This window comes from Oryx dammah, unplaced genomic scaffold (assembly GCF_014754425.2).
Source record: "Oryx dammah isolate SB20612 unplaced genomic scaffold, SCBI_Odam_1.1 HiC_scaffold_9, whole genome shotgun sequence".
NCBI lineage: Eukaryota > Metazoa > Chordata > Mammalia > Artiodactyla > Bovidae > Oryx > Oryx dammah.
In genome coordinates this window covers 14,476,923-14,503,172 of record NW_024070193.1, presented here as the reverse complement: position 1 = coordinate 14,503,172, position 26,250 = coordinate 14,476,923, and the positions used below count along the sequence as shown (strand labels likewise).

At 39.0% G+C, this 26,250-nt stretch overlaps 1 protein-coding gene across 2 annotated transcripts in view; it reads right to left on the bottom strand.

Moving 5' to 3' along the window:
- Window positions 1–2,661: 2,661 nt before the first annotated feature.
- Window positions 2,662–26,250, bottom strand: part of CACNA2D3 (calcium voltage-gated channel auxiliary subunit alpha2delta 3) — an 874,546-nt gene continuing 850,957 nt past the window's right edge. For both annotated transcript variants that reach the window (XM_040246536.1, XM_040246537.1), the window contains 3 exons: window positions 7,772–7,884; window positions 7,472–7,554; window positions 2,662–3,073 (listed from right to left, as the gene is read on the bottom strand). In XM_040246536.1, the coding sequence (XP_040102470.1) occupies window positions 2,981–3,073; window positions 7,472–7,554; window positions 7,772–7,884 (289 nt within the window). In that variant the 3' untranslated portion in view covers window positions 2,662–2,980. The remainder of the gene's footprint in view (window positions 3,074–7,471; window positions 7,555–7,771; window positions 7,885–26,250) is intronic.

Here is a 26,250-nt window from a genome sequence, read left to right as displayed (position 1 = left end):
CACAAACACTTGCTGGGTGTCACTGAACTTGAGAAGTAATTAAAAGCGTGGGGAATTCAGACAGTTGAGCTCCCTCCTACAAGGTGTGGGAGGGGAGACTTGAGAGGGAAGGGGAAAATGCCAGCGCCCTGTGAGCACCTTGCTCGGAAGGAAACGGGAGGCGGAGAGCAAGGATTCCCTGATGTTCAGTGGAAGACTGCTGAGGCCTGAAGGACAAGAAGGACCTCTTCATCTGAGCATTTTAAGATATGATATACAAGGATTGCTACTGAATTGAATCTGTACTTTAGTAGCTTACACTATGTAAGGGATTCCTAGCATTAGCGGAGCAAAGGTACACAATTTAGATGCCATGTGGGGATGCAGAATGTCTGTGGCATCTATTAATTTGTTTTAAACTTCCTCTTGCCTCAAACTGTGACAACCAAAAAATGTTTCCAGATATTTCCAAACGTTCTCTAGTGGGCAAAGCTGCCCGGGATTTGTTGATGCCTGCAAAGTCCCTAGTAGGAATTGCAGCTGCTAAGAGCTAGATATATAAAACAAAGTCACATGAGTAGAAATGCCCCTGACAGGCTCCCCAGCATATGCGTGCCAATTAGAGGCATCGTCACAAAGCTCCCAAATCACACACACTGCAAATGGCCCTCAAGGGTCTGCTAAATTATTATGACCTCTAATATTGAGTGTAATAAAACTGTGCTCTTCTGCCTATTATTTTAATATTTTATTAAACTATACAGACTCTTGTAACAAGAGAAATATTATCCTCTGCAGTGCTATACTGCTCATAATTTGAATAATAATGCTACAGTTCCTTATTTTATAACTGCTTCATACATTGAATAGTACTTTTTACCACTGCCATTACTATCTTATTTTAGTGTCCTACATCATCTTAATCTACTGAATGTATAGCATATGGAGTTGCCCTGTTGTTATTTTAGGACAGATAAAGGCATCACACAAATATTCTTGTCCGTACTGTGATTTATTAGTCTAACTTCAATATTATTGCAAATGTTCTACTATATTTTTGTGAATGTTCACATATATGAAAGCTTTCTAACAGTTCAGGAAGAATACTGCTAGCTCCAGGTGACTTCTGAATCCATTAACCTATTATGTTGAATGTCAAAGCTTATAATTTTAGTAACTGTGCCATACGGTTAGATTTAACTGTATCACTTTAAAGTTTATCTTTATTATAAGTAGCAAACCAAACATTTTAATAAAACTTTCTGTGATGGGATCCCTTTGGAGACAATTGGCATCAATCATTAATACTGTCATTAGAAGTTTTCAAAAACTGGCAATGGCAGGATAATAGAGGATATTCTATTACTCCATGCTCTGTCCAGTAACGCTGATCCTCCCACATGGCGCTATAGCACGGAGACAGGTATACACAACCACCCTCTATGTTGGTACTGCAACTCTTGCTACTACTATCACTTGCTTACTTGCTTAAATGTTTACTGAGGGTCTGCTCTGAGCTGGATACTCTACTCTTCTCTGCTTGGAGACGAGAATACGGCAGTGACAAAACAAAAACAACAAATAAAATCCTTGCCTTCTTGGTGTTTATATTCAGCTGGGGAGAGACAAACAATAAACAAATCCAATGGTGATAACTGCTATGGCAAAATATCAAGCAGGGAAGAGAGAAGGGGTGAAGGGATATGGAATTTACAACTATAAACAAGGAGGTCAGCATGGACTGCCACAAAAGAAGGACCTGAAGAAGGTAAGGGAGGAAAGCATGCAGATATCTGGGAGAAAGAGCATCCCGTGATGAGGGAATAGCAAGTGCAAAGGCCCTGAGGCAGGTGTCCACTTAGGATGCTTCAGGAGCAGGAAGACTTTGTGGGTTGGAGAAATAGTAATTGAAAGAAGCAGAACAATGCAGTACTATTATTCTTATAAATACTGGAATCATTATAGTATAAAGTAGTATGATAACATCAGTTTTTCTAAAATATCAATAGGCTAATGCAGCCTTTTTTTTAAGAGTTTGATTTCTTCACATGACTTTTAGATATTTGTCCTCTAAAGAAAGGCATTCTCATTTCTACCTAGGCACAGAAATTATTCCACTTGGAATGGTTATTTTGGAATCACAATCCAATGGAATCTATTTTCTTTGGTTCACAATCCAGTGTTTTAATGCTTACAGGTCTGAGTAGTTTCACATTCTGTAACATATAAGACTGAATTTCATCTCTTGTTTATGGGGAAAGCTAGAAGCCAAATTCTCAAGCAATAAAGTTGAGTCATTTGTAGTCACCATTCTTTCCTCCTTCAAGTCTTCTCAGAACAAATTCCTAGGGTTTATGACTTCTTTATTTCTATTCCCAAATACTTCAACACTTAAATATTATGGAAGCTGTGTTCTTATCCAAATTATGATTTCTATTGAAGTTCAGGGTTCTGTGTAATAAATTCTTCTGGTGTAGATGATATTTTGATTTACTTCTGTAAATATTTTTAAAACAGAGTAGAGCATCTAAACAATTGTTATATGCTTGTCTAGAATCTGCTTTAGAGTAAAGTCTCTGCCAACAACCATTCTTTCTTGCCATCTGGAATGGGTGACTTTTTCATGCACTTTTCAGTCTGTATTCTCAGCAATAAAATGATAACAAAACCCAAACCAGGAGATTATGATTTTAACATACTTTATTTAAAAAGTACACAGTTCTAAATTGGTTTCAATGGGTTCAAGCAGAAGGGATGCTGCCCACTTGCAGTCCCGTTTCTGATGAAGGATGATAATAATGTAGCAAACTCACATTTGCATGACTGGCAAAGTAAAAAGATAACTTTTCTGTCAACATATTTTTAAGAGTTTGTATCACGCACAGTTTAAAATCATGAGATGCTGATGGTTGGACTATATTTCATGTCTCCTATGTCGCACCATAGTTTGGTTCACAGTTTATCCATAATTTAGCATGCCAAGAGAACATCTCCATCAATGTCACCTTGAGAAGAGCATCAAAAGCAGAGGGAACAGGATCAGGATCATCTTGGCCTGGAGATTCGGCGCACCCCCACACTCCCTCGCATTCTCCTACAGGGAAAGGCAGGGTTGGTTAGAGCGGAGACGGATTCCAAGATGCCTTAAACTTCCCAAGGTATGTGGCGTCACCAGATCTCTCCCTGTTCTCCAGCATATGAACAAAATCATTTGGAATCTAGATAATGTCCAGGAAATAGACTTGTGTACATTTCATCACATTAGTAAAGACAATCTCTGACTTCACTTGTCAATGCATAAAATACTCAAAATAACTTTTTGCATACTAAAATGCAGAACATTCAAGAGGTAAAGGACTGTTGGTAGAGATGTCTGTTGTGATTATTTTATAAAAGCAAACATTGACCTTCTAAGTAAACAATCACATCTCAGATCATTTCAGAAACTTGGCTATGGAAGGTTTTATTAACATGTGTGACTTCTTTTTGATTTCAGGGAAGGGAGGTTCTGTTTTACAAAAATTAAATCATATTATTTACTCCTTTCTGTACTATGATTTTCATCTACTAATTGATAGAAATTTCTCCATGTCTACTATTCTAAGTTTCTTTTATTCAGTTTATTTTTATTTTCTTATTGATGGTCATTCATCTTCTTATGTGTTCTCTACTGTTACAAAGAGTGTTGAATGCAAGTCTTTTGCCAAAAATGATATTTGTTCCTGCTCTGCCCTAAGGTAAAGATGTCCAGGAATAAGAGTGCAGAGCTAAAGGATATTTTTGCCTTCAATGGTTATTGCCAGATATTTCATTGGTACTTGTATTTTCTGATCATCCAATGACTTGTATCTTTCATGTCCTTGGTTGTTTCTTTTTTTTTAAAGATCTTTTTATTATAGTTCATTTTTAAAATCTTTATTGAACTTGGTACAACACTGCTTCTGTTTATTAAATTTTGGTTTCTTGGCTGTGAGGCATGTGGGACCCCAGTTCCCCAACCAGGGATTGAACTCACACCCCCTGCATTGGAGGCAAAGTCCCAACCACTGAACCTCTAGGGAAGTCTCAGAGCTTGGTCTATTTTTAAATGCAGTTTTTGCTTTATCAATTTAAAGAGCTCTTTATCCTTTGATTTATAAATGTATTCAGGTTCTATAAATTGGATACTGACTCTCAGTTATATTTTTTCATCAAAGGTTATAATTTTTATAGAGTTAAATAAATGTTTTTCTTCCATTTTTTTTTTGTCTTGGATAGGAAGGTCTCTTCAATACCTAGAATTTCTTTTTTAATTTCTTTTAGAAATTTCATTGGTGTATAATTGATCTACATTGTTGTATTAATTTCTGTTGTATAGCAAATTATACTATATATATATTCCCATTTTATTTTCCATTATGGTTTATCACAGAATACTGAGTAAAGTTCCTTGTGCTATACAGTAGGACCTTGTTGTTTACCCATCCCATTTATAATAGCTTTCACTTGTTAATCCCAAATTTCCAATCCTTTCCCCCCACCTCTATATCTGTGAGTTTGTTTCTGTTTTATAGATATGCTCATTTGTGACATATTTAGATTCCACATATAAGGGATATCATATGGTATTTGTCTTTCTCTTTCTGATTTAGTGCAGCTAGTATAATAATCTCTAGGTTCCTCCATGTTGCTTCAAAGGGCATTATTTCATTCTTTTGTATGGCTGAGTAATATTCCATCATATATACACACACACTACACATCTTTATAGATTCATCTGTTGGTGGACATTTAGATGGTTTCTATGTCTTGCCTACTGTAAACAGTGCTGTTGTGAAGATGGGGTGCATATATTTTTTCAAATGATATTTTTGTCTGGATACATGCCCAGTAGTAAGATTGCTGGATCATATGGCAACCCTACTTTTACCTTCATGAGGAACATCCATATTGTTTCCCATAGCGGCTGCAGTAATTTTACATTTTTATCAATAGTGTAGGAGGGTTCCCTTTTCTCCACATTCCCTTCAGAATTTGTTATTTGTACACCTTTTAATGATGGTCATTCTGACTGGTATAAGGTGGTGTTTCATTGTAGTTGTGATTTGCATTTCTCTAATAATTAGTGATGATGAATATCTTTTCATGTGCCTGTTGGTCATCTGTAAGTCTTCTTTGGAGAAATGTCTAGGTCATCTGCTCATTTTTCAACTGGGCTGTCTGGCTTTGTTTTGTTTTTGAGTTGTATGAGCTGTTGTATATTTTGGAAATTAAACCCTTTCAGTTGCATCATTTGCAAATATTTTCTTTCACCCCTTAGGTTTTCCTTTTGTTTTGTTTATAGTTTCCTTTGCTGTATAAAAGCTTATAAGTTTGATTAGGCCTCATTTGTTTATTTTTACTTTATTTCTATTGCCTTAGGAGAATGACCTAAGAAAACACTGGTACAATTTATACCAGAGAACATCTTGCCTATGTTTTCTTCTAGGAGTTTTATGGTGCTATGTCTTATATTTAAACCTTTAAGGCATTTTGAATTTATTTTTGTGTCTGGTGTGAGGATGTGTTCTAACTTCACTGATTTACATGTGACTGTCCAGCTTTCCCAACACCACTTGTTGAAGAGGTTATCTTTTTCCCATTGTATATTCTTGCCTCCATTATCCATATGTCTGTTTTTGTGGCAACGCCATGCTGTTTTGATTACTGTAGCTTCATAGCACTGTCTTAAACCTGGGATGGTGATGCCTCCTTCTTTGTTCTTTTTTCTCAGATCAGCTTTGGTGATTCTGGGTCTTTTTTGGTAACATATAAACTAAGATTATTTGTTCTAGTTCTGTGAAATGTTGTGGATGTTTTGATAGGGAATCTGTAGACTGATTTGTGTACTATGTCCATTTTAATAATGCTAATTCTTCCAATCCAGAAGTATGGGTCCAATCCCTAGAATTTATGAGACAATCATTTACCATTCAAGTCCATTCTATCTTCTCCCCTTTGAACTGAACTTCTGTCATATATAAGAGTATCTATTCTTTTCCACTGACTTCATCCTACTGGGTCTAGAACCTTAAAGAAAAAAACAGTGGGTTTTTTTTGTCATCGTTGTTGCTCTTTTGTTTTTTAGTGTTTATCATATATCTAGTTTCCAAAGCAATCTGTCTTATTAACTTTAAAAGATTTTTACTCTTGTGAATTTAGTGCTAAGTATGCAGTTCTGGGAAGAAGGAAATAGCAACCCACTCCAATATTCTTGCCTGGGGAATCCTGTGGACAGAGGAGCCTGGAGGGCTGCCGTCTGTGGGGTCGCACAGAGTCAGACACGACTGAAGGGACTTAGCATGCATGCATGCACTGGAGAAGGAAAAAGCCACCCACTCCAGTACCCTTGCCTGGAGAATCCTGGGGATGGAGGAGCCTGGCGGGCTGCCGTTTATGGGGTCGCACAGAGTCAGACACGACCAAAGCAACTTAGCAGCAGCAGCAGCATGCAGTTCTGGTTTCAAATGAAGTGGCTTTATTGTTTTGGGACAATTATTCATATTTCTATTTTACATAGACCTTTTATTAGAGGTCATCATTGGACTTTATCAAAAGCCTTTACAGCATATGTTATCGAACTCTCCCTTGAACATACAGGCAAACATTCTCAATAAATTCCAAATTCTTCTTAGCACTACTCTGACTTTAAAATATTTCCTAGTATTTGGATAGTTTAAATAACATTAAAATTATTTGGTATTTACAGGTGACATTAACACTCAGTGGGCTATGGTGGCATTTTACAAAAAATAAATATCTTCTCAGTATCCCTATAAAAATTGGGCTAGGCTAGTTTTCTATTTTTCAAGATGGAAGTGGAATATTTTAAAATTGTAATTTTTTTGCTATATTTGAATTTTTTGCTTACAACTTTGAAGGACATAATTCACCTACATCTGTAAGTTTACTTTTCTTACTAGAAGCTTAATTTTTTCTCTGATCATCACTTTTGGTGTAAATGTAGTACCTTTATAGTTGTGACCTCATGTCTTATAGGGGGTTTAAAGGCTTATTATCCCACATTTAGATATTGTGACTCTTGATCTGACATTAGTATTGTGACTTTTGCTTTACATGAGTTTTTTATAAGTAAAAGGCTGTCTAAAAGTAAGCAAGGGAAAATAACTTTAACTACAATTTGAAATAAGTAAAACAAGATGGTCAGAGCCACTTTATGTGGAATAGTGGAAAGTGGTAAAACTATAGCACATTTGTAAAAGGGAAGATAGTAAAGAGGCTTTTAAAAAGTATATGTGAATATAATAAGAAAAGACTATTAAGTACAGACTAAATAAGAAAGCATTGAGAGGCTGAATGTAGAGTACCATTAGTATTCCTATATATTATTTCTTGGTTTGCCTGAAAGGGATGACTTTCTCAAGAGTAAACTTTTGAGCTATAGTTCTCTGACAGCTGTGAGATCCTCATGGAGAACCTGATGGTAAAATAGTAGGAGGGGGTATCAGATTACCTCAGGATGGAAGCCATGACAAGATTCCGGACGCCTTCTGATCTTCTGGGCCTTTAAACGTTCACACTTAAGTGATTCATTATGTTGACTGTAGTTAAGGCATATTTCCAAGATGCTCCTTTTTCCTTATTCTGCATTTCAGATGTCAAAACTTGGCACTTAGCTCCCTTAACACCTGTTCTCTAACAGTGGAAAGAATATCATCTCTCCCTCTCTGAGATTTTCCCCCCGCGTTTCCTTACTGTTGATCCCCCTTACCAGCTTCATCAGTAGCGGCTGGACTGACACACAAAAGGATATACCTGATTTCAATGGGTGCCATGGTGATGGGGGCCACAGACTCACAGAGGCAGCTGCTGTCTACCACCACCATGAACAAATTGCTGCTCGGGATCTGCTGAATGACAAAGGATCTGTTGGAACAAGAGGCAGAGAGATAGTGAGTGGTCATTTACCATCCCCCAGGTTAATAGCCATGAGGAAAACTTCCTCCACAGTGGGAGAACTGCTATAATATTTTGGAAAACAAGTTTCAGAGACTGGCTTACTACTCAAGTTGCCTCTTTCCATGAGGCTCTTCATTTCAAATCCGAAGCTTCACGAAGAAGACAAGAGCTATGTCCATACGTAGCTCACACAACTCATCTCGGAAAGACTAGACTTTTATGTGCATGAAACAGGAGAGTCAGAGTTGGCTAAATGACCTCAGTTTCTAAGCTCTAAGAGGTTAGGCTTTTCCAAGACTCATTTTCTTCTCCTAGGGCTTAAACACCATTGCAAGTTGCATTTGATGTTCTTCTGAGTGTATGTTTCTCTCCTCCTAACCTCAAGGATAGACTGAAGCCATGTCATAGTAATCATGAAAGAACATGAACTTCCTAGATCTTTCCCTGAATCACTTTGCACAATGTCTGCCCATAATAGAGGCATATTGTTTAGGATGAAATCAATACTAGTTGGTTAAGGAGCTCCAATCGTCTCAGAGACCAGGTTATGCTGGCACAAAGGCCATATAGCTACTCATGATTTTGGTGTTCTCACAGGAGAAGATGAGTGCACATACTTCGACCCTGCCATCTTGGGCTTTCCTTCCTAACTTTTTAAAAAATCTTCTGGGCCCATCTGTACACTTAGTCCAACATAAGTAATTTTAATGATACCTCTTTCTCATCTGACCCACTACACTGAAATGACAAAGTAATGTCATCATAATAATACTCCTTGAACCAGAAATACCAGCTCTTTGGAGGAACAAGTTGGAGAACAAATCCCATATTCTTCTAGAGCAAATAGATTAACTGAATATTTAGCCTCAAGTCCAGAATCCTGTCACATAAATTTTTCATGATATTTTTACCAGATTCGGTTTACTCAGTTGAACTAGACTATAATCTTAAAAAAAATGGCCAATTTCTCTGTAAGTTATCTTTATTCATCTTTCTCTCAATAAATGTATTCTATTCTTTAGGGTATATACAGTATAATGAGATATGACATGAATTTTTATGATCCTGATGTACAAGCTGATAGAAATACCAAAACTTTTTGATGGACACATGACTTATTTATTAATAAAATTGACAGCAAAAACTTTATAGACCTAAGTAATCCAGAATATGCTATTTTCAAATGCAGGGAACTGTAACACATTCCAAAGAGCAGAAAGCATCAATTACATATTCTTTTACAGTTGGATAAAATTAGAAATTAATAGCAAAAAATATAAACAATGGAAATTAATAGTTAAAAATACATCCAGTTAATCCTTGCGAATTTGATAACAGCCCAATCTGTGCAGTGTGACCTTAAATATGTTTTATTGGGAAAAAAGTCTGCAAATAAATGAACTGTGTTTTTGAAACAAGAAGATGGAAAAGTAAGAATAGAAACCTGTGCCTATATCCTACCCCGAGTCTCCCTTGTGGTACATGGGGACTGAGGACTGATGCCCCTCTCCAAAGTCCAGCCCCCAGGCTCCTGCAAGGATGTGACCGATGGAAGAGGAGAGAGGTGATTCCTCCTGTCTTTCTAGCCACTCTCTTCAGTTTGCACAAAACTCCCTTAGCTTACCTTTGCTACTACCCTGTTTCTCTGTCCTCATTTATGGTACAACTCCTAAGAAGAGGTACTGACAGTCGCTCGCTTTCTCTCCCTCTTTTCTCTTTCCCTCTCTTTCAGTTTCTCTACTTCCTCACTTCTTTCCTTTCACAAATCTACTCCAATAAGGCTGTTGGTACAACTCCTAAGAAGAGATACTGACAGTCGCTCTCTCTCTCCCTTTTTTATCTTTCCATGTCTTTCAGTTTCTCTACTTCCTCACTTCTTTCCTTTCATACATCTACTCCAATAAGGTTGTTGTCCTTACCACACTCTTGAATCGGTTCTTGTCAAGGGTACTAAGTGAACAACCACACTGCCTTTCTTCTCAAATCTCTTTGCCTCCACTTTCTCCTTACCTGCCCACTGTCTGCCCCCTGACAGCAAAGTGTGGTTTCCATGGGAAAAAAGTTGCCTGTGTCTGCCCATGGTGATCTTTTATCCCCAGCACCTAGAGTTATGCCTGGGACAGAGCAGATACTCAATAAATATTCACTGAGCCAATGACAGAATGAATTTATAAAGATAAAAGAAGAAGAAATACCAAGTAAAAATGTGAAGATAACTAGAGGAATCAAACTCAGACTTAAAAGAACAGGGACATAAGTCCACTTCTGACACTCCTGATCAAGACAAAGAAGTTACAAAGTTACATTAAAACCCAAAAGAGACAGAGGCATTGTAAACCTCTTAAGTGAGTATTATGTATATCATTACAAATAATTTGAAAACTTAGAGCAAACACACGTTGGAGGATAATGTATAAATTATCAACACTTGGCCAGGCTGTAAAAACACAAGCAAACCAATTGCATGAAAAAAGTCTGAAATACTCATTGAGAATCTACCTACAAATGAAAACTACCAAATCACCCAAAGAACAGATATCGCTGTGTTTGTAGAAAATCCATATGAACCCACTGACCAACTATTAGAATACAGAAAAGAACCAAGCAGGCCAACCAGTTACATAATCAGCATATAAAACCACAGTCTTTCCTTGACACTGGCAATAACCAATGAAAAAATATTTATGAAATAAAGATCCATTGAGAGTATCAATAATGACTGTGAAATGCCCAAGAATAAATCTAGTAAAAGATGTTTCTCTATGAAGAAAATGATCAAACTTTATTAAACATAAAAAAACCCTAATTCCACAGTGGTGGTGAAAGAGAACAGTTATATATTAAAGGTGTCATTCTCCTTCAAGTAATCTTTTAATTCAAAGTAATCTCAATAAAATCCCAACAGGAATTTGGATGGAATTTGGTGATGATCCTAAGATTTCATATAAATAGAGTCTGGACAACTGTATAAAATTGAGTTTATAAGAAAAAAGAGAGAAGAAGGAAATTGTTTGCCCTGAAAAGAAGAGGAAACACAGATGGACAACTGATATGTAAAAGGGGTCTAATCTCACTAAAATTAAGTATGTGTAAATTAAAATGAAATTGAAATAATCAAACTCATTTTTTACCATCAGAATGGCAAAACTTTATGGTAATATCAAATGACTGAGAGTCTGAAGAAATGACTATTATTTTACACTGTTGGTGGGAAAGTAAACTTTTATAGGCAATATATGAATAATTTGTTACTGTTTCAGTGAAAATGATTTAGATCCTACTTTTCCAATAGTTTTACTTATCAGTAAGAGAAATTATTGTTCAGGAACCCAAGATGATATATAAAGATGCTCTTGGTAACCTTGCTCATGGAGAGGAGGAAAAAACAAAATCCATCTGAAAGTCCATCAGTAGAGGAATGATTAAATAAGCAACAGTGTATCTCTTCCATGGCTTACTTGGCAACATATGAAAGGGTAAAAGATGTCTATTTAGTGTTATGAAAGATATCCAAAACATAGTAATGGGAAAATAATGTTGCAAAACTATACATAAATATTTTTAGGAATATTTCAAAATACTCATCTAACAGTATTTGATTCTGCTACAGAGAATAGGAAAAATAAATGGGATGGATAAGACTTATCATTTGTGTTAGGAATAACATGAGATAACACAGAAGGAATAAATGTACAAAGCAAGTGGAGCACATGTGGGTAGAACACAAAAAAAGATCAGAACATATGACATGTCTTTCTAGTGATAAAAGAAATGTAAGGACCAAGCGAAATTAAATATTTTTTAAGGCACAAATCATGTCATCTCCAAACTGACAGCCACCATCTATCTTCTCCTTCAAGTCAACCCACTGGCAACTCCCTTTCTGTACCTGAGACACAAAGATAGAAGTCATGGCTGCTCAACAGATTAGAGGCAGTTTACAACCTTGACCTTTCGTCTCTCCAGAAAGCAAGCATGTATTGGCTCCATGCACGTTCTGTCTACTGAACCCCCATCCCTATCCTCAAGTTTGATCCTCCTATCATAACATCAGTGGGAGAGAGAGCAAGGGAGGAGGAGATGGGGGTGAGAGAACAGGATGGCAATGGTGGAAAAGAGGAGAAGACTGGGAATAATTGTCCATGGAAACAAACGTAATCTATATTTTATTTTTTATTTTACTTTACAACACTGTACTGGTTTTGCCATACATTGACATGAATCCACCACGGGTGTACATGAGTTCCCAATTCTGAATCCCCATCCCACCACCCTCCCCATATCATCTCTCTGGGTCATCCCAGTGCACCAGCCCCAAGCATCTTGTATCCTGTATCGAACCTAGACTGAGGATTCGTTTCTTACATGATAGTATACATGTTTCAATGCCATTCTCCCAAATCATCCCATCCTCTCCCACTCCCACAGAGTCCAAAAGTCTGTTCTATACATCTGTGTCTCTTTTGCTGTCTCACATACAGGGTTATCACGAACATAATCTATAATAGTGGAGTTCTCTATAAGAAGAATGTATACAGGTATTCTTCAAACATTTTTAAAATGGAATATTGTGCTGAGAGCAAAGAATATTGATTTTCTTATTTCACAAAAGGGAAAACTGGGACTCAGAGAGCGTAAATAAACTACAGAAGCTATATGAAAAAAGACGTGATTGTGCCCATTTCAAAGAAGGGGAAACAACAGACTAAGTGACTTCCTAGAGAAACACAGGCAGAGCAGCACACCTCTGGAGCCCAGGCCTGTTGTGGGACTGCAATCATAGGCAACCAGCTTTCTGTCTTGTACTGGAATTATTAGTGCTCAAGCCCCTTGAGGGCAGACCCAGACTCAATATGGATGCTTAATGACGACCAGTATAGGACATTATTCCTTTTAACACATTACCCTGTAAGGTGAAGACTTCCCAAGTGTGCTCATGAAGCTCCACAGAAACCCCCCACTTATACCTCGAGTCCTAGGAGATGAAAATCTTTGTAGGCGGCTATTATTGCAGTGGAGGAAAACAACCCCCTGTGAAGGATTTGCCAGCGGAAAGATTAACTGCTTTTCCATATTTTCAAGACTTACTGTCTGCTTATTAACAGGGTTCTTTGGAGGGGTCTGGCCAGTGTTAGCTGTACATTTATGTGCACAATGTGTATTTATGGCCCGGGGTGCAGGGTTGAACTTCATAAAACACACCTCCATCCAGCTGGGCCCAGCAGCCAGACTGACATCAGTGTGCAGAGGACTGTGGCCTGGGGGGTTGGCTTGCGGGCCAGAAAAGGCGGAAGGGAAAGGCCTCAACAGAGAACCACAGCGGTCGTTTCAGCAGAGATAGGTCAAAATGCGTGAAATAAATTAGGTCCTCAAGGGAAACAGAGTAGGGAAAAGGGAAGCAGTTTTGATGTGTCCATTGCCGGAACTGAAATAACCCAGTCCTCCCTCTTCCATCCACAGCAGACAGAGAAAGAACTACAGGAAAAATGATGATGCAATTTTAAGACAGCCTTCCTTGACAACAGGGACTAACTATCTGCCAAGGGGGCTTTGCTACCCCGATGAGGAAAGCGGTTGTACTGCTTCCCCCGAATGCTGCCTGGACAAGCGTGTATGGTAGTAGTGGTAGAGGGAACCTATGGTTAGGTTCCCAAAGGACCCCAGGATGCATGCTTGGGAAACTTGGTTGGTTTGCTTTTGATTAACTGGGGAAAAAATAATGGCTTAAAAAATAATTGGGCAGGACAGAATCTTAAAACCTTTTAAATTTTTTTAACCTTTTATCAATTTTTATCATTTACAAATTTTCCATATTTTATCTAAAGATAAAGGACAATGAGTAAGTCACGGGGAAGTGATTCAAATCTGTCAATGACCATGTTCTAGGTTGTAGTATTCTTGGAGCGGATCGGGTATGTGGATCTCCAAAGGACCCTACTCTCTTTGGAGGTGGGGAGATGCTTGTTTCTCCCAATGTGCCCCTAAATGTCCTACACTGACCCAGGCCCATAAATTGTGGAGAGCAAGGCTTGCATGACAAATGGCTTAAATTTAAACTAGAAATTAAATATTGAGGCCGTCTTCCAAATCATAGCCATGGTTTCCTGTGGCATGGGAGAAGTAAAAGGGGAATACCAGCACTTACTCACGGTTCAGTTCAAACCAGGTGAAAGAATGAACAGCAGGGCCTCCCCTGCTCACACTCGAAAGTGTCAGGGAAATTTCACAGGTGAATCACATTAGCATGTCAAGGCACATGTAGTTCTAAAATAGTTAAGCTGCTTCAGAGCACAGAGAAAGAAGAAAATACTTTGAATTCCTTTCATCAAGGACCTTGATATAAAATCTGACCAAGATTATACAAAAAAAAAGAAAAGAGAGAAAAGCTATAGAATAATCTCTTTTTATAAATACTGATGCAAAGATCTTAAATGACATGCAGCAAACACACTTCGGTAGGATACTAAAATATAGCACAGAGCATGAGGATTAACCCAGGAATGCAAATAAACAAGCTTATTGAGTTGTCTCAGCTTAATAGAGATAGCAACACAAAACAATTTTTTTTTTTTCTTTTGGCCACATGGTGCATCTTGTGAGATCCTAGCTCCCTGATCATGGATCGAAGCTGGCCCTCGACGGTGAAAATGCAGAGTTCTAGGCACTGAACCACCAGGGAATTTCTGAAACAATTTTTTGTCTCTATTTTCAACCCCACTGTATTGAATTCTTATTTTCTCAACTATAAATGATGCTGTGTATAGATTCTCTAACTTTCTGACCACTTGAGGTTAATAAAATTAGTCCAACCCAGTTTACTGCTTTAATCTCCTATCTAGTTTGAAGCTCTACACTTGTCATTCCTTCAAGGTTCTATTTTCTAGCTCCTTCAGTCATTTGGGATGGGGAAATGGAGCAGCAGAGAAGCCCGCTTTTCCTACTCACCAGGCCTTGGTGCAATCTCTCACCACAGCTTTTGTAACAGTTTGGCCTTTGGTGTCCTCCGTGTGGCTCAGCACCCCAACGCTGGCTTTTTTGTGAGGTTATCGTGGATTCTCCTGAGAACCTAGAGCTCCTCAACACAGCTCCAACATGACCACTCATGCAGTTCTTGCCTTCAGCATGCGCCCCAGCCTCTTGCCCTTAGTGCGTGCCTCACCTGGAGAGCAACCCTTTGTTGAGTTTAAGCAAAATGCCGACAATCTTCCATACTGTCCACCTGTCCCCTGGGAGACAAGTATCTTTGCTGGCCCAGCCGTAGGCCACTTGCTCTTTCCCCAAGCCTAGGCCTCTCTCTCCAGATCTCTTTCTCCTGCTTACATAGGACACATCATGACACCTGCCACTCAGCAGACATTTGGCCAGTGCTGGCCTTGCCCTCTTTCAGATACTTCCAAAACACAGAAGACTCTTAGAGAATTTCCCACCATCCACATGGACCCTAGCGGGAAAAAGTGTTCCCTGGAGGAAAACACCTCTTTCTATGAACCCCAATCTCCTTGCTAGGCCCCTCACTCTCTTCTTGTGGTAGACCAAAGATGGACCAGTTGTTAATCTTCAAATAAACTTGAGGGTGGGGGTAAGGGGAGGGGTTCCAATTCTGAATTAGAGCCAGCTAAATGGTTTTTCCCTTTAGAAACTGTGGTGCTCACATCACTGTGTCCTCAGTCTGGGGCTACAAGGAGGCCCCACTTTACCTTTTCACATCCTTCCAGGAAATGTACTCATGTAAGACATCCTATGCAAAGTTGGAAAAGAGCCAGCACTGTGGGATCTGTCTAATAGGTGCCTACAAGACATTTGACAAAAATTCCACCCCTGAAAACAGTCCTCAAGAGAACAGAAATAGGCACTTGATTGTGAACCAAATTTAGCATCGTACTGCAGAATAGAACACTCAGAGCTGTCTAGAATCAGAAGAAGTCACGGAGTTCATTTCCCCCCTTTATTGTTTGCCATTGTTCGGAAAACATCAACCTCTGCAATTAAACCAGAGAAATGAGCGATGATTAAGTGTTGGAACAAAGGAAGTATTCATAGTTACCTAAAACATGCCCTTATCCCCATTTTCAATAATTATTCCCCCTGGTTCCCCTTATCTCCTACTGGTGCCACCATCTAATGAGTCACACAAATTAGAGATCTCGAAGTTATTCACAGGGCTTTCCTCTTTAACATCACCATGCCCTGATTTGACCATTTCCTCAATACCTCCCATCCTCAGGGCCAGCTTTATAGGCAAGTGGTCAGTACAGTCACACAGGGAGACAGTGGCAGAGCAGTTACATTTAGACGGCCTGGCCACTTCGGGTTTACTGCTCTGCGGGCAGGGCTATCTTGAATTTTTTAATCTTATCTTTGAATTTGTGTTTTATAAGCGAAGTCCAAGGGAGAATGGGGCATGCATGAGGGGTATGAAAGGTGAGAGGTTCCCAGTTGCCTGGCTCTTGCCCTGGACAACCAACCTTATCACCCTCCAGCCCTGGCGAAGTGCTGGGTGCAGGAATGGGGAGCATCAAGGCCTGGGGGTGTGGAGGGGAGGGGGCTGTGCCATAGCATACATACATAGTACCACTGCATTTTCAACCAGGGACCTAACAGGAGTAAACCTCTCACTTAGCCCCTTCTCCAGGTACCAAGTGTGTCTTGATGCTAAAATGCAAACCCCCAGGGGATTGACCATCCACTATGAGATGAAGTGGTGGAGCCATGGAGGGGAAGACGGAGTCCACTTCTCTAAGCAGGACATGGCACCTCAGTCCTGTGCTAGTGGAAAGGACCCCCAGCACTAGCTGCACATCCCACTGAGCAACAGAGACAGAATCCAGGATGTCTGTGACGACCTGCACCTACATAGTGAATGTCCCTGTGCCTGAAGGAGCAGGATATTAAATAGGTGATTAAAAGTGTCATGACAGGTCAAGAAAGACCACAGAAAAAATGAAATGCTTTTACCTTTCAGGACTTTAATAACACCATTTTTTTTGAACAAGCAGCCCATATTTTCACTTTGTACTGTGCCCCATAAATGATGCAGCCGGCCCTGCCACCCTGCTACAGCATACCTTCCAGTTTCCCTGACATAGCCTCTTCTCTATTCTTGAGGTGGTGGAGTCCTTCCCCCTCTTCCCACCTACCCATGGCCCCCTCGCACTGAGTCAGTGGTCTACAGTGGAGTGAAACAAAGCCCTGCTTGATCCAGTGTACTCTCTCTCCATCCCCATGTGTTCAACTGCCCTGACACGTAAGCTAGCATGCTCCTTCCCAACAACCAGGCTTGCTGACTCACCATTGGTCCTTGAATGCACTATGCTTCCTTTCCTTCAGTACTGAGATTGAAGCAAAGCTCTGCTAGTCTGGGTGTCTTGCTGGAATTTCCTGGGAGAGCTTTTCACTTCACTTTAAATACATGCCTAGACTGCACCTAAACCAAATTACATTAGAATCCCTCTAGTACCAAAGCTTCTGCATTTTTTAAGCTACTTGACTGATTCATACTGGCCTAGATAAGCATTCCTCAAACTCACCATGCTACAAATGACTTGAGGATCTGGTTGAAATGCAGATTCTGTTCACCAGGACTAGCATGACACCCATGATTCTGCCTTTCTCATCTGCTCTCAGATAACGCTGATGCTGCTTGCTCAGGAATCAAAAGGCTGAGTGTTGCAGTCACTTCTTTCCAAACCCCTGCAGAATCCAAAGTCATTTCTAAATGACTGACTGTTATTTTTCCCATGAAATGCTCCTTCACATGAGGAAGTAGGTCCTCCTTCGTTTTCCCATGACCTGTTGCAGGTACCTGGATCACCCATACACACACACTTCTATATCTATGTGGAGTGGAATTGCCTTTACCCCCTTCTTGTACCACCACACCCAAAAAGGCTGGAACATAGACATCAACACTCTAGGCTACATTTAGAACCATATGAACACTGTAAGTTATGGAAAATTCTCTTTTGGTAATACTGGCAAACACATGGAATTGTTATCCTATAGAGTAAGTAAAGATGAGGTTCAACAAGAGGCCTCCCTGGGTGTTGGACAGGAGGCATTCTGGTTAAAAAATGCATAACTTGTACCTAATCATGGATAACATCAGACAAACCCAAACCCAGAGACATTCTATAAAATGCCCAGCCTGCAGATGTTAAGGAAAAGCGAGGCATCTACTCTCGATGGAAGGAGTCTGGAGAGGTGTGACAACTCAACGCAATACGTGGTCCTGAACTGGACCCTCTACTATGAAAGGCATTCTCGAGACCATTACTGAAACTTCAATGGAGTTTTCACATAAAGGGTATACTGGAGTTCTTTGTACTGCCCTTAACATTTTATGCCTTTTGAAACCATTTCGGAATAAAAGGTACTGGCCAAAACTTAACATCTTATGGAAAAATCCAAATGAACATTTTGGCCAACACAAGAGAAAGGAAAAACAATGAAACGTTAAAAAAAAAAAAGCCATGAACAAAACAAAGAAGAAAACAAAAAATGAATCCCTATTATAAGCTCAAATCAAAAGTCATGATGACAGATGCTTCAAATTTCAGGAGTTAATTGGCCAACAAGCTGCTGCTCCCCTATAGGCCCCCCATGATATAGCTTATTCTATTCTAAGGTTCTCCTGGAGTAGGAAATGGCAACCCATTCCAGTATGGTTGCCTGGGAAATCCCATGGACAGAGGAGCCTTGCGGGCTACAGTCCATGGGGTCTCAAAGCTTCAGACATGATCTGAGTGACACACACACACAAACACACATAAACACACACAAGGCTGGTGGCAGGAGGGGCTGATTTACTTAACCATACAGTAGGTGAGCAAGCCAGCCAGGGTCTTCTCTCCTTTCCTTCCTCCCTCTCCTCCCTTTTCCTCTTCCTTTCTTTCTTCCTCCCTCTCTTTCTCCCTCCCTTCCTCATTCCTCTATCTCTGTTCATAACCAGACAAAGGTACCTTTACTTTTTTTAATTTAGATAATTTGGTCTCCTAGACTTCTGAGAGTGAGGCATAGATCTTAATTTTTGTTTTCTATGCGTCAGCTCAGTACTGAAGCTTACTGACTAATGATGGAAAAAGAATGAAAGACAAAAATATAATCCAAAGTAGTACAAGCTCTGAGACAAGTGAGTTGTGCAGAATAAAGTACAAGGTTTAGCAGACCAGAACTGTTTATTTGAACAATTGTTCAAGATCCAAAACCCCTTTACTTCTAGCTGATTTCAGGAAAAAAGAGGTCCCCACCCTACCCACTAGAGCAGTTTTCTTTGATATTCAATCTCCCTTCTTTGGTACCAATACCCTACTCTTTGTGCAGGAATCCACCCTTCCTCCAGGCAGCCCAGGTGCTTCTGAGGAGTTAACCCTGCCCAGACGTGTTACCTGGGCATGAACTGACTGGGACAACTTCTTCCCCTGAAAAAAGTAACTGGTTCAGAGGTGGGTACTGGACCTAAGGGACTCCAATCAGACTGAAACCCTAAACTCTTTTATTTCTACCCTCAACACATAAGAACAAGGAAGCTTTCAGCCTTTGGAGAAATGGGCAGCCTTCTTATGCTCATGCATGGAAAAAAGGCAAGGAGACAACCTGGGTCTTGGTCCTAACCTGTGGGAAGCTGCAGTAAGCCTACCCCTTACTTTTCTGTTGAAGCTTGCTTGAGATGAATCTTCTGTTATTTGTAAATGAAAGGACAGTAGATAGTACACTCTTAAATTCCTTATGATGGTCATTATGTTCCTTGATCAAATTATAATTGGAAAACTTAGGCGGTAGGGAACCGAGCCTTAACACACGTGATGGCTTCTGCCAGGTGTTCCTCAGATGGCCTGCCAGGAGCCAGACTGGCTCAGGCCTTTCCTGCACCATTTCACTAGAGGCGGAATGTGCTGTATTTTCATAGGTAAGAGCTGAGATTAAATGGCACAAGCATATTGTCTTTGTGAGACTTATTTATTAAAAAATGTATATACAATGGACATATTATGGTATTCCATTTATGACTCGCTGATGGGAAGTGCACACAAAGAACTCAAACGATGCTTTGTCTGCAAGGCAGTGTCCCACGGTGGTATTTATTATACTGTAGACAGAATGAGTCCAAAAGACCCATAATAATGACTTTCACTCATCCTCAGCCCCATCAAGGATTTGCTGAGATTTATGGTGCCAACTCAGAGCCTGAAAATCACTTGGGCAGGAAGTGATTCTTTGGCATTATCAGCCCAAGGCAGGTGGCAAGGAAAGCTATTTTGTGTTTGAAATATAGGGGAAAGAGCCCCACAGAAAGAAAAGCAAAAAGGACTCAATTTTCTTTTCTCATCTCAGAAGAAGAAAATCTCAAAAGAGCTGACAACAAAAGATATTTTAAAAACTTGGCTATTATTTTAGCTTTTCGGTCTTTTGTTTTATATATTTATTTATTTGGTACTAGCGTCTTCAGTAAATCCTCTTAATTATGACATGAACCATTCTCTTCTAATCCCTTAAGAAGAGTAAGGAATTTGTTAAATATTTTCACTGGAACTATTAGTGTCTTTTCTTATAAATGATGAGAATAAGGGCTAACATTTATGGAGTATTTATCTAATGCCAAGCACTCTTCTGAGCAGTTCCCCTTTAATCTTCACAGCAACTCAAAGAATTATCATCTTAAAGATGAAAATATATATGCTTTGATAAGTTAAACAATTTCTACAAATCCTAAAACCCATCAAATATCCAAGTATCAAAACTCTATACAACCAAACCTATTTGACTCTAAGTCTTTATTTTAATGATTACACTTTAACCACCATCACCATCATCTCTACTGTCACAGTCATCACCATTTACCATTTATTGAGCCCTTACCATAGCAGTCATTGTGTGAGCTTTTTTTTTTTTAATTTTACCTAAAACTGGTTTATTTCACAACAGCTCTAGGAGGCAGGTCATATTATTCCCAAGTTATAGAAAAAACACATGAGATTTAGAGATTTAGAGAACATGAGTTCTGTGAGTGTGTGTGTGTGTTTTAATTGCTCAGTCTGACTCTTTGCAACTGTAGCCTACCAGGCTCCTCTGTCTATGGAATTTTTCAGGCAAGAATACTGGAGTAGGTAGCCATATGAAGAAATAATAAAACATGACAAAACATTCAGGAGAAAAATCAGTTAATAAAAAGACCAAGATATGACTCAAATGTTAGAATTTGTAAATGTGTAGATGCAAAAATATTTTTATTTTAATGAAACTAAAACCAAAGATATATTGGGCAAAGGAATGAAGGAATTCCAATAAAATATGAAAACTGCATAAAATCACCAAATATAAATCCTAAAGCAGAAAGAATACAATACCTGAAATCTAAAATACAGTGAATTTTAGCTGATAAAGAAGATGTGGTTGATATATACACATATATAAAAATAATAATAATAAAAATAATAAAATTTCATAAAAATAATGAAATGTTGCCATTTGCAACAACATGGATGTTTGATGGACCTGGAGAGTATTACACATAGTGAGAAAAGTCAGACAAAGGCAAATACTATAGGTCATCACTTACATACGGTATCTAAAAATAAAACAAATGAATTGAATAAATATAACCAAACAAAAACAGACTCAGATATAACCAAACAAAAACAGACTCAGATATAAAGAACAAACTAGTGGTTACCTGTGGAGAGACATGAGGAGGGAGGGGCAAGATAGGGGTAGGAGACTAAAAAAGTACAAATTACTATATATAAAATAAATAAATAACAAGGTTATATTGTGCAGCACAGGGAATATAGTTGACATTTTGTAACAACTACTGAATCACTATGTTGCATACTTGAAACTAACATTGTAAATTAATTATAGGTCACCACCTCCCCTTCACTACCATGGTGGTGGTTTAGTCACTAAGTCATGTCTGACTCTTGTGACCCCATGGACTGTAGCCTGTCAAACTTTTCTGTCCATGGGATTCTCCAGGTAAGAATACCGGAGTGGGCTGCCATTTCCTTCTCCAGGGGATCTTCCTGACATAGGAATCAAACCTGGGTCCCCTGCATTGCAGGCAGACTCTTGACTGACTGAGCTATGAGGGAAGCCAACTATACTTGAATACAAAAATAATAAAATAAATTAAAAACTGATTAGGCACAATAGAAAGAAAGATAAATAAATGTCAAGCCAAGTTAACAGCAACCACCAAACTAGAAAACAAAAAGGGGGGAAAAGGTGTAGGCAAAAATGAATAGCACCTCAATAAGCAATGACACAGTACCAAGCGGTGTAACAAACCAGAATTTGGAATCTTAGCAGAGTAAAGAGAGACTGGGCCAAAATTATAGACACAAATACCAGGTTGCTGAAAACGAGAGAGAAGAATTGGGAGTTCATTTTCATAAGGTATGTACCTCACACACGAAACAATATTATTTGAAGATAAACCATGAGAAATTAAAGATGTATTAATATGTTGTAAACCCTACTATATTCATTTAAAAAATCTACTTGAAAACCATGTAATAAACCTGCAGCAGGAAAAAATGGAATCATAAAACATTAAATATAAAACAAGGTAGGAGAAAAAGAGGAGAAAAGAAACAAAGAAGAACAACAAACAATACAACTAGAAGGATGGTAGCTTTTAAGCCAAACTTATCAACAGTTAAATTAAAACCTGAAGGCCTAAACATTACCAATTAAAAGAAATTGACATACTGAAGAAAAAAGTGAGATACGGCTATACACTGTCTATAAGAAACCTTGTAACTATGAACACATAGATAAGCTCAAAGTAAAAATATTAAAACAGGTATATCATGAAAATACTAATTGAAAAAAGGTACAAAGAGTATATTAATATAAAGAAGGATATCACAGAGAAATTAGAAAGTTAATTCATCCAAATGTGTAATAACATATATACTAAATGCTGTTAGGTATGTACACATTTAGGATTATTATGCATGAAGCAAAAACTAATACATCCTGAAAGGAAAAATAGACAAATTCACAATTATGCTTGGAGACTGAAACAGTCCTCTTTTGGTAATCAATACAGATAGCAGAATAAGTGGGCAGAAAGTTGTTCAGGATATAGAAACAATTTTACCTAACTGACATGTATAGCACACTGTAATTAACAAGAGCAAAATATACATTTTGAAAGAATGGAAACCCTCACCAAGTTCAATCATGTTATGTAGGTCATAAAGCAAATCTTTCCAAATTTAAAAGAACTGAAATTATACAAAGAGTGTTCAAACCATAATGAAATTATACCCAAAATAAACTATCGAAAGATTTCTGGAAGACCCCCAAATATTCTGAAATTGAACAACACATTTCTAAATAACCTGAGGTCAAAGAGAAAGTTCCAGAGAAAATAAAATCATTATGCTATACACCTAAAACTCATGTAATGTCATATGTCAATTATATCTCCAGTTTTAAAAATTGGCACAACTAGACACTTCACTGAATAAAATATATGGAGGGCAAACAGGAATAAGAAAAGAAGTCTAAAATCATTATCCGGTAGAGAAATGCTAAACTATAATGACATGCCAGTGTGCTGTTCTCAGAATGGCTAAAATAAAAATAAATAAATGTAAATGACAATATCAAAAGCTGGCAAGGATGAAGGGCAACTGAAACTGTCATACTCTGTTGGCAAAAAAGCAAGATCGTACAGCCATTTTAAAATTTAATCTGGCAATTTCTTATACATTTAAACATACAGTCCTGAAATTCAACTCCTAGGTATGCATTCAAGTGAAATGACAACTTAAGTTCATATAAACGACGTGAATGTTTACACTGGTTTTATCCATAATCATTAAAAATCCAAACAACCCAACTGTCTGTCAACTGGAGAATGGATAAACAAACTGTGATACATATGCTGGCCTACTATTCAATAATAAAAAAGGAATTAGCTGCTGTTGTAAGATATAACAGGCTTCCCACGTGGCTCAGCAGTAAAGAACCCACCTGCCAATGCAGAAGATACAAGGAATGTGGGATTGATCCCTGGGTTCAGGAAAACACCCTGGAGGAGCAAAGGGCAACCAGCTCCTCCAGTGTTCTTCCTGGGAAAACCCCATGGACAGAGGAACCTGGACACAACTGTGACTGAGCACACACATCAGATCTAACACGACAACACCTCAATTGTATTCCATCAAGTAAAAGAAGTCTGACTTGAAAGGCTACACTCTACATGATTTCACTTACATGATATTCTGGAAATGACCAAATCATGGGGACAGAAAACATCAGTGTTCGCTAGGAACTGTGCTTTGGGGATGGTGTTGATCACAGTTGGGTATCTCAGGAAAATTTTCTAGGGTAATGGAACTGCTATTAATATATCTTGACTGCGATGACACATATACAACTGTAAGTATTAGTCAAAACTGATAAGATTCTATGCCCAAAATAACAAATTTTATCATCAGTTTCAGTCTGTCAGCTCAGTCACTCAGTCGTATTCAACTTTTTGTGACCCCATGGACTGCAGCACACCAGGCTTCCCTGTCTAATTTTATCATATATAAATTAAAAATATGAAAAAATAAATGAATTATATCATAAACTTTTATGCAGAGCACATCATGCAAAATGCCAGGCTGAATGAAGCCCAAGTTGGAATCAAGATTGCTGGGAGAAATATCAATAACCTCAGATATGTAGATGACACCACCCTTACGGCAGAAAGCAAAGAGGAACTAAGAGCCTGTTGATGAAAGTGAAAGAGGAGAGTGAAAAAGCTGGTTTGGAACCCAACATTCAAAAAACTAAGATCATGACATCCAGTCTCATCACTTCAGGGCAAATAGATGGGGAAACAATGGAAACAATGACAGATTTTATTTCCTTATTTTCCAAAATCACTGCAGATGGTGACTGCAGCCATGAAATTAAGACACTTGCTCCTTGGAAGAAAAGCTATGACCAACCTAGACAGCACATTAACAAGCAGAGACAGTAACTTTGCCAACAAAAGTCCATATAGTCAAAGTGAAAGTGAAGTCGATCAGTCGTGTCCGACTCTTCGTGACCCCATGGACTGCAGTCTACCAGGCTTGTCCCTGGGATTCACCAGGCAAGAACACTGGAGTAGGTTGCCATTTCCTTCTCCAATGCATGAAAGTGAAAAGGGAAAGTGAAGTTGCTCAGTCGTGTCTGACTCCTAGCGACCCCATGGACTACAGCCTACCAGGCTTCCCCGTCCATGGGATTTTCCAGGCAAGAAAACTGGAGTGGGGGTGCCATCACCTAAAGTTATGGTTTTTCTAGTAGTCATGTATGGATGTGAGAGCTGGACCATAAAGAAAGCTGAGCACCAAAGAATTGATGCTTTTGAACTGTGGTGTTGGAGGAGACTCTTGAGAGTCCCTTGGACTGCAAGGTGATCAAACCAGTCCATCCCAAAGGAAATCAGTCCTGAATATTCATTGGAAGGACTGATGCTGAAGCTGAAGCTCCAATACTTTGGCCACCTGATGCGAAGAACTGACTCACTGCAAAAGACCCTGATGCTGGGAAAGACTGAAGAAACAAGGAGAAGGGAATGAGAGAGGATGCGATGGTTGGATGGCATCATCAACTTGATGGACATGAGTCTGAGTAAGCTCTGGGAGGTGGTGATGCACAGGGAAGCCTGGCGTCCTGCAGTCCATGGGTCATGAAGATTCAGACATGACTGAGTGACTGAACTGACTGATACCATAAACAACATCAAGAACAAAAAGAACTAAAAAGACCAAAATGTATGCTGCTTCCACAAGGTGCACTTAAAAATAAACACACAGATGAGTTGAAAGTAAAAGAATGGTACAAGATACAACATGCAAAAGAAATCTGGTTTGGTACACTGAGTTCAGTTCAGTTCAGTCGCTCAGTTGTGTCCGACTCTTTGCGACCCCATGAATCACAGCACACCAGGCCTCCCTGTTCATCACCAACTCCCGGAGTTCACTCAGACTCGCATCCATCGAGTCAGTGATGCCATCCAGCCATCTCATCCTCTATCGCCCCCTTCTCCTCCTGCCCCCCAATCCGTCCCAGCATTAGGGTCTTTTCCAATGAGTCAACTCTTCGCATGAGGTGGCCAAAGTACTGGAGTTTCAGCTTTAGCATCATTCCTTCCAAAGAAATCCCAGGGCTGATCTCCTTCAGAATGGACTGGTTGGATCTCCTTGCAGTCCAAGGGACTCTCAAGAGTCTTCTCCAACACCACAGTTCAAAAGCATCAATTCTTCGGCACTCAGCCTTCTTCACAGTCCAACTCTCATATCCATACATGACTACTGGAAAAACCATAGCCTTGACTAGATGGAC